Source organism: Humulus lupulus, chromosome 4, assembly GCF_963169125.1.
Source record: "Humulus lupulus chromosome 4, drHumLupu1.1, whole genome shotgun sequence".
NCBI lineage: Eukaryota > Viridiplantae > Streptophyta > Magnoliopsida > Rosales > Cannabaceae > Humulus > Humulus lupulus.
The window spans coordinates 182,223,057-182,232,218 of NC_084796.1; the positions used below are offsets into that span (position 1 = coordinate 182,223,057).

General features: G+C 34.9%; 1 protein-coding gene across 1 annotated transcript; it reads left to right on the forward strand.

Moving 5' to 3' along the window:
* The first annotated feature begins 448 nt into the window (after positions 1 to 448).
* Positions 449 to 5,838, forward strand: LOC133831008 (probable LRR receptor-like serine/threonine-protein kinase At1g67720). Its single transcript, XM_062261166.1, has 15 exons — positions 449 to 779; positions 1,291 to 1,819; positions 2,020 to 2,525; positions 2,700 to 2,829; positions 2,956 to 3,027; positions 3,142 to 3,210; positions 3,287 to 3,358; positions 3,458 to 3,526; positions 3,693 to 3,847; positions 3,954 to 4,198; positions 4,290 to 4,416; positions 4,487 to 4,555; positions 4,685 to 4,871; positions 5,028 to 5,163; positions 5,239 to 5,838. Exons 1-15 carry the CDS (start codon positions 692 to 694, stop codon positions 5,572 to 5,574), a joined length of 2,790 nt encoding a protein of 929 aa, XP_062117150.1. The 5' UTR covers positions 449 to 691; the 3' UTR covers positions 5,575 to 5,838.
* Positions 5,839 to 9,162: the final 3,324 nt, after the last annotated feature.

A 9,162-nucleotide genomic window follows, 5' to 3' on the forward strand; every position in this document is an offset into this window, starting at 1 on the left:
TAGATATAATTGTTATTATCATTTATTTCAATAATCACTTTTTCTAATCATAATTATATATTTTTTGACAAACTAACCATAATAATTTAATTAACAACTATTCCAAAATTCCTTTTTCTAAAACTTGTGTAAATACTAAATGGCATATTCTAAAAAAAAAGATTTGGATGTGGAAAATACAAAATCAAAATCACTATGATGACAAAAAAAAGAAAATAGAAATGGAATTATGGGAGTAGTGTAGAGTGTTAGTGTAGAGATGAGTGACAACAAGGTTCGGGGTATGATGCGATGTGACGTAGCGTACAGAAACCAATGGTGGGTCCGCATCATAGGATGCTTATTTACATATATATCCCTCTCTGTGACCTTTTTCAGTGGGACCCACACTTCTAAACCTTCTGCTTTCTTCATCTTCTTCCTATCTTTCCTAAACAGCTAAAAACTAAACTAAAACACTCTCTCTCTCGTTCAAATCATTTTCTCTCTCTCACTACTTTACTCTCTCTTGTTCTCTTAGCTGAGAATTTTCTCGGTAAACAGAGAGAAAAAAGAAAAAGAAAATACAATCTTTGCTTTGCATCGCTTTTCTTTCATGTAAATATATACATATATGAAAAAGAAAATAGTTTGTTTTTGTTTTGGATGATTATCACGTCGTCTGTGATTCTCTTCTGAGAAGGCAAATCAAATGATGTACTTCTACTACTACTTCAGATTGCTTCTTCTTGTTTTTTCTCTCGTCTTTCTCATCGATTCATCTTCTTCTCAGATGCCAGGTTCGTTCTTTTTTCTCTCTCTTTAATTTTTATCCACTTATATACGTTAATGTATGTATATGTAAGCGTATAGATATCTCTCTTTTCTTTTGTTTGTTTTCATTCATTTTCGTTTCAGCTCCATGTTTTGTTTACTTGCTTTAATAGCGCTCTTTATTGAACTCACTGCTTTTCTTTTCTTTTTTCTTTCCATTTTCAGATTGCATATGGAAATAATAATGTTATTTTATGCTAGCTAAATTTTTTTATGATGAAATTTGATCTTCATTTATAAATTTATGCTGTAATCTGGACTAAGCTAAGCTTCTTCAAGCAGCACAAAAATAATAAATAAACAAGATGGAGAAGAAAAGGGAGCAAATTCATAAATTTTAATTCTTTTCAAGTTATGAATAACTTGTTGGATATTGGATTTTGGTTTGGAGGGAAATATGATATTTTGATTTTATAATTATTATTGTGTTTCATTTCTTTTTTGGGTACTGATTATGTGCTGCTGTTATTGGAGCAGGTTTTGTGAGTTTGGATTGTGGAGGTAATGAGTCTTTCACAGATGATATTGGGCTTATGTGGAGTCCTGACACACTTGCTTATGGCGAGACAGCAAGTATAGCAGTTGCAAACGAGACCAGGAGGCAATATATGACTCTGAGACACTTTCCTGCTGATACAAGGAAGTATTGTTACACTCTTAATGTCACAAGTAGGACTAGATACCTTATAAGAGCAACATTCTTGTATGGTAACTTTGACAACAATAATGTTTATCCCAAGTTTGATTTTTCTCTTGGGGCAACTCATTGGTCAAATATTGTCATTTCGGATGCTGATGATATAGAGACTAGGGAGCTTATATTCTTAGCTTCAACTCCTACAATCAGTGTGTGTTTATCCAATGCTACAACTGGGCAGCCATTTATATCAACCCTTGAGCTTCGACAGTTCAATGGTTCTGCTTATTACACTGATTTTGAAGATAATTACTACCTCAGTGTTTCTGCAAGGATAAATTTTGGTGCAGACAGTGAAGCTCCAGTTAGGTATGCTAAAATATGTTTGGTTTAAATCTGCATTATGCAGAAAAACTTAATATATAAACTTTTCACATGTTTTTTGTAAGATTGATAGTTTGAACTTGGAAGAAAGCTTTAATGGAAGAAAATATAATTCTATCTGAATACTTGTCCTATACTTGAGTGGAGAACTTGCCTTATAAGTAACCTGTACCTGTCAATTTCAGGTATCCTGATGACCCTTTTGATAGACTATGGCAGTCAGACTCTGTGAAGAAAGCCAATTACCTTGTTGATGTTGCAGCTGGAACCAAAAAAGTGTCAACTAAATTGCCAATTGATGCTTACAGAGATGAGAGACCACCGGAAAAGGTTATGCAGACGGCTGTAGTTGGTACCAATGGGTCATTGACTTACCGTTTGAACTTGGATGGTTTTCCTGGTAGTGGGTGGGCAATGACCTACTTTGCAGAAATTGAAGATCTTAAACCGGATGAGTCAAGAAAATTTAGGCTAGTGCTCCCCGGCAATCCTGATATCAGCAAAGCTATTGTTAATATTGAAGAGAATGCACAAGGGAAATACCGTCTCTATGAGCCTGGATTTACCAATATTTCTCTTCCCTTTGTATTATCCTTTAGATTTGGGAAAACAGTAGACTCCTCCCTTGGTCCTCTCCTGAATGCAATGGAGATAAATAAGTATTTGGAAAAAAATGAAGGTTCTATAGATGGTGAGTGCACTAATGGTAGTGGATACTGGATACCTTGGTCTGATGTCTAGATTTCAAATCAGCTACATATATTGACTACACGTATTGCTTTGGCATGATTCTTTTTTGTATGTTGCTAGGAATTGTTTCTAAGCGTTACAAGCGTACTGATCCTCAAGTTTGTACAACTTTCAGGGCCTATCGTTGCTAATGTAGTTTCACGCTACTCATCTGACTGGGCACTAGAAGGTGGTGATCCGTGCCTACCAGTTCCATGGTCTTGGGTTCAGTGTAACTCAGATCCACAACCGAGAATAGTTTCAATGTAATAGTTATTTACTTAATTCCTTTTGAAGGTTTGATTGGGTACCTAGTCCTATAACTCTTTGAGTAGAAGATGTTTACCGTCTAATCTAATCACAGCTATTTTGGTGCTTATTTTGACTGGCAGTATGCTGTCTGGTAAGAACTTGACAGGGAATATCCCCTTGGACTTGGCAAAATTGAGTGGACTAGTTGAATTGTAAGTATAATTGCATTATTATTTTGTGGGTGGTGGCAATTCTTTTGAACTTAGCTCTTTACTTTTCTTGACGTTTGTCTTACTATCACTATTTGCTTGCTGTGTAACTGCTAGATGGCTTGATGGGAATTCATTGACTGGTTCAATACCTGATTTCACTGGATGCGTGAACTTGCAGATAATGTAATCTGAGATGAGTTGTTCTCTTAGAATGGTTGTGTTTAAAACAATGAGCTAACTCATATCTTTCCTCTGACAGTCATCTCGAAAACAATCAATTGACAGGTGGGCTGCGTTCCTCTTTAACAAACCTACCCAATTTGAAGGAATTGTATGTTTTCTGCAACTCTTATATCCATTATTTCTATATGATACTCTGCTATTGACATAGTTTGATAAAGTAGCAACTGGGTGAATTTGATGGTTGTAGGTATGTGCAAAATAACATGCTATCCGGATCAGTGCCAAAGGGTCTTCCCAACAAAAATTTGGTTTTGAAGTGAGTATTTCTATCTATGGATATGATTAGATTACACGACGGTGAAAAAATGATTAGCTTGTACAAAAATTCAGAAATTTAATTCTTTGGTTTTGAGGTTATTCCTAGAGAAACTAATAAATGGTTATTCAAAAACAATTTTCCTTCTTACTTTGTTTTTCTGCAGCTATACGGGAAACACAGATCTTCATAAAGGGAGTTCAAGTGGAAGCCGAACGAACATTATCATTGGTGCATCAATTGGTGCTGCTGTTTTACTTATAGCTACTATTGTGTCTTGCCTATGCTTGCGCAAAGGGAGTAAAAGAAATCATCATAAAGGTACAATTCCATGACAATATTATGATCCTACACCATTACCCAAATGAAAAGGGACATTAAGTTTCGATTGGCTCTAATGTAATGAAGCTGTTTATATTTGTTACAGAGCAACCTGGACATTCTCTCCCGGTTCAAAAGCTAGTAGTTGCTTCTAAAAGCGAGGCTCCCACAGAATCTGCACATTGCTTTGCACTTTCAGACATTGAAGTTGCTACAAGAAAGTTTGAGAAGAAAATTGGTTCCGGAGGTTTTGGGGTTGTGTACTATGGGAAATTGAAAGATGAACGAGAAATTGCAGTCAAGGTCTTGACAAGTAACTCCTACCAGGGAAAGCGAGAGTTTTCAAATGAGGTATATTCTTCCTATTATTGGCCGAGCCTCTTCCGTTCTATAAATTTGTGGCCTTTCATGAAGGATTGCTCTTAGCTTTTCATTGAAACAGGTAACTCTTCTTTCAAGGATACACCACAGGAATTTGGTACAGTTTCATGGGTATTGCCAAGAAGATGGAAGGAGTATGCTGATTTATGAGTTCATGCATAATGGAACTCTCAAGGAACATCTTTATGGTAGGATCGTATGTAAATTCAATAGAATCTTCTTAACTTTCAATGGCCAACCATTTATGTTCTTTTGTAGGACCTCTAACGCGCGGACGAAGTATCAACTGGATCAAACGCCTTGAGATTGCTGAAGATTCGGCAAAAGGTTTTGAAGCACTACGATTATTTTTTTATTTTTCCTTTATTTTTCAAATTTTACTGCCATGACAGGCTAGGTTTTAGAACTTTGCAATCAATTGATTTTTTTTACTTTTTTTTTTCCATGCTTGTTCAGGGATCGAATACCTTCACACAGGATGTACTCCAGCCATTATTCATCGTGATTTGAAGACCAGTAATATTCTTCTGGACAAACAAATGAGAGCTAAGGTTTCCGATTTTGGTCTTTCCAAACTTGCTGTTGATGGGGTGTCCCATGTGTCGAGCATAGTTAGGGGCACTGTGGGATATCTGGATCCTGAGTAAGGCCGTTTCCCATCTTTCATTAAGACTTCAATTTTTTAACCATTTTAAATATCATGCTTGAGGTAAGTTGAAATTTGTCAGCTTAGCCTAACTCCCTGCATATTTCGGTTTGTTCGTATCAAATCTTTATCTTCTTTGCATTGATCTGGCAGGTATTACATATCTCAACAACTGACAGATAAAAGCGACGTGTATAGTTTCGGTGTCATTCTTCTTGAGCTGATATCTGGTCAAGAAGCAATATCTAATGAAAGTTTTGGCGTTAATTGCCGTAACATAGTCCAATGGGTAAGTCCAACAAAACTTTTCCATCCTTCCATTATAGTTTAATTCATATTCTTAACACGTTCATCTGAACCACAGGCAAAGCAACACATAGAGAGTGGTGACATCCAAGGTATCATTGATCCTGCCTTACACAACGAGTACGACATCCAATCCATGTGGAAAATAGCCGAGAAAGCTTTGATGTGTGTTCAGCCACATGGATACATGAGGCCGTCGATCTCGGAAGTTCTGAAGGAGGTCCAGGACTCCATCGCCATGGAAAGAGAAGCGACAACAGTGAGAGAAGGTAACTCAGATGATACATCAAGAAACTCAGGTCATTCTTCTCTCAACATGGGCTCCCTTGACATTATTGGAACTGATAATTTCTTGTCTATTGACGAGTCTATTGCTCGCCCAAGTGCTCGGTAGTATTATGATTTTGGTTAGTTAAACAAAAGTAGCACATATGAGAGTTGTCTCTTCTTTGGTTAGTAGGTTTGAGGGAGAAAAAAAATCTTCATTAAATTTCTTGCAATGTTGAAGTTGTAAATCTTGATTTTGGAAAAAATCTTTTGTTTTGTCTTCATTTGAAAATGGACAAGTTTGGATCAATGAGAGTTGGAATTTGTAACATAATTAAGTTGAAACTGATTAAGCTGGTCTCTAAATGAAAGCACATAATAATGGTAGTAACATGTATCTTCCTCTTTATTTCACATTTCTCGTAGTATAATAAATTGCTTTTCCTATGAAAAAAAAGAGAAAAAGATAAAATGAGCATGAATTGATTGATTGTGTGCTAAGGGGTGCATATTTTACAAAAGCTCAGTGGTAAGTTGGTATAGTAACCATTCTTACTTTTTGGATTTAATAAACCAGAACCAGGTTAAGATAAACTATGGCCCTTGATAAATTTTAATATAAACATATATTTTTTGCTTGTATTTCGAGTTCGTAGAATATGTAATTGCTAGCGATTAGCCTTATACTTTTAACTGAGGACGAAGGTGTCAAGTTGATACGTTGGAAACGACAAAATATAGGAAATAAACGGCCAAATTTGAAGGAAACGACATTATGAACCCATGAATAAAGACGACTACGTAAAAAGTGAAAGATATCTGTAAAAGAACACGGAACATGGTGAAAAATTATAACGTGTTGAACCATAAACGAAAACGACAACAGAATGGACAAAGCATATAAAGGACTATAATAAGAAATGTGACGAAAAAGTAACGGACTGTAAGGGGAAAAAAAAAGAAATAACCGATAACAAGTTAAAGCAAAAACTGCAATATCTGAGGAACCACAACAGAGTGGTATACAAGAAAATAATTATAAACAACTCAAAAGTCAGGAAGGAAATGTTGGAGATGACATTACAAACATAGCCGAAAAACAAGATATCGGAAGACAACAATAAAATTAGAGATGACAACTTAATAAACAAAATCAAATAAAAAAACGGCAGCAAAAGGAGCCAAGCACACATAAATTTACATTAAGCTGAAATCAATATAAGAGAGAAACAAAGAAGAAACAATTATGTTAATGGGAATCATAAACGTTATATATGTTGTAATGATTTCTCATAGTTGGTAATTTTATGGGCCATATAAATTAAGGAGAACACAAAGATGGTATTTCTTGTTCTATTTTCTTTATGAATGACACACGTAATTAGGGTATTTAAGATTTAACCGATTCAATTCAATTTATACGATTTGATCTAATTTAATCCGTAAAGTATGGATATCCGCACTTGTACGGAATGGATTGGATTGAAAAGCGAGTTGGATGTTGTTTGGGTCAAAATCTTCCCCCAAATCTTTTATTTATTTTGCTTGATCATGAATTCAATGTGTCGTCCTTTGTTGGTGTTGTTTGTCCGATTAATACACGTTCTGTTGGCTAAACCAACAACATAAATATGTTATTCCCTGAATTGAGTAGAAAGAACAAAGGGTGGATTACATGCAAAAGATACTCTGATGCGTAAGTCTCTTGCTTCTCAATTTGCAATCTACACAAACTTTAATCAAACTAAAGTTCGAGGTCCCCAATATAGGTCCCTCGTTCCCTATTTATAGAAAAATGACAAATAATAAGGTTAAGAGGGCTTATCATGATTGGTCCATGTGTCTAACTTCGTTAACCTTCTTCCCGCCTTTTCCTTCCTTCGCATTATGAGCTCAATTGCTCATTGATATTCTCACTTAATCTAAGCTCTGGGCTCTTTCCTCAATCTATCTGTTTTGAGTTCAGAGCTCATCATTTTATTCAATCATTTTGAACTCAGAGCTCATAGATCTTATTCAATCATTTTGAGCTCAGAGCTTAGTATGCACACTTTAATTTCTTCAAGGAATTCTCTCTCAAAAATGGGCACTTTCCTTTCTTAATACAATGGCATGTCCCCTCCGGGAAATTATTCCCGTATTGATGCACTTTCAATTGAAAAGTAACCAATCCAATCTAATCTAATATGCACTTTATGTATATATATAATTTTAAAAAAGATTTATATAGGGAATATGCACATTTGGTGCTCTGTATTTTGACCAAGTACAACTTTTCTACCCTCTATTACGAATAATTATCATCTGGTATCTTGTAATTGCAAAATCAGTAAAAAATGGTACCCTTGACACAAATTTGGTCAATAATTTTTTTAAATGACAAAATCGCCATTGCTTAACCTCAATTAATTTTTTTTTTTTTGTAAATAAATTAAAATTATATCATAAAATAAAAACATAATTAAATTTAACAACAAAGTATATATATATATATACCAAATTTAACAACATGACCTTGCTTTCAAATTCTTTCACTTTAACCTGAAAATAAAAAAAAAAATTAAACTCAGATCTGCCATGGATGGATGAAAGAAGATGTGTGGGGAAGAAAGAGAAAGAGGCATGAGAGAGAAGGAAAAGAAGATGATTATTCTTTTTTTTTTTTTTTTAAAAGGTCTTCTACTTTTACAAAGTGTTTTTTAAAAAAAAGTCTTTTACCAGAAAATAATAATGTGGTTTTTTTAATTATATACTTTAATTAGTTAAAGTTTTTAAAGTTGAGGGTAATTAAGGTATTATGAAAAAATTGATGGCCAAATTCAAGGAGAAATGTACTATTTTTTACCGATTTTACAATTACAGGGTACCAAATGATAATTATTCATAATAGATGGTACCAAAGTTGTACTCGGTTAAAATACAGGATACCAAACGAGTACTTACCCAATTAATTTTAAGTTCTAATATGTTTGATACAAAAAATAACACTAATATAATATCAATTATTTTTGACGAAAGACCAATTTCATATATAGAAAGTATTGTTGTAATATATTGGTCTCAACGCATGGTAGAATTTCTTCTAACCAAGTGAACTCATCATCTATCGAAAGTACATGCTGTTGATGGTGAGAACTCGTCAACTAAGTTAGATCAAGAACTTTTAGAGTTGTAAAAGAAGTGAACTTTAAACTCACTAAAATTTAGGCAAACTTCCTTATCATTTCAAGAACATCAAATGTAAATGATGGAATTCTAGAATGAAAAGTGGAGACAATGTTGAATGTCTTTTTTCATTAGCAATAACTGGTTACAAAATTTTTCCTCTCCCTCTCTCAGGTGAAGGGAGGTCACATTTATAGTAGAGCACTATTGGCTCATTGTAGATGGTGGTCCCTGAGGACACGATTCTGCATATGCAATCCACAGATGGTAGTGGTACCAGGAGCGTGGTGTTCGGCTCCAGTACACGCCAGCAGTCTGCAAAAGTACTCCTGTCTTGGTACCATGTTGTACCTCCACTACTTGTTGGGTACGAACCTCATAGGCGTGCTAGGGGAGTACTTGCTATGAACCATTCTTGTACTGCCACTACTTGTCTGGTGTGGACATCGTGTCCGTACTCTAACTCCTCTTGGTTTGTAGGTGCATTTCATACCTGTGCGAGCTCCTCTTGTCATACATAGGCTTTCACCCCCACAAGGTACCTTATTCT

What these genes read in the sequence shown, in the direction of transcription:
- LOC133831008 (XM_062261166.1), top strand. Translation starts at nt 692, where the DNA reads ATGATGTACTTCTACTACTACTTCAGATTGCTTCTTCTTGTTTTTTCT. An exon ending in GACAGTGAAGCTCCAGTTAG is followed by an intron (nt 1,820 to 2,019) that starts GTATGCTAAAAT and finishes TGTCAATTTCAG; the next exon opens with GTATCCTGATGACCCTTTTG. An exon ending in GTGGGATATCTGGATCCTGA is followed by an intron (nt 4,872 to 5,027) that starts GTAAGGCCGTTT and finishes TTGATCTGGCAG; the next exon opens with GTATTACATATCTCAACAAC.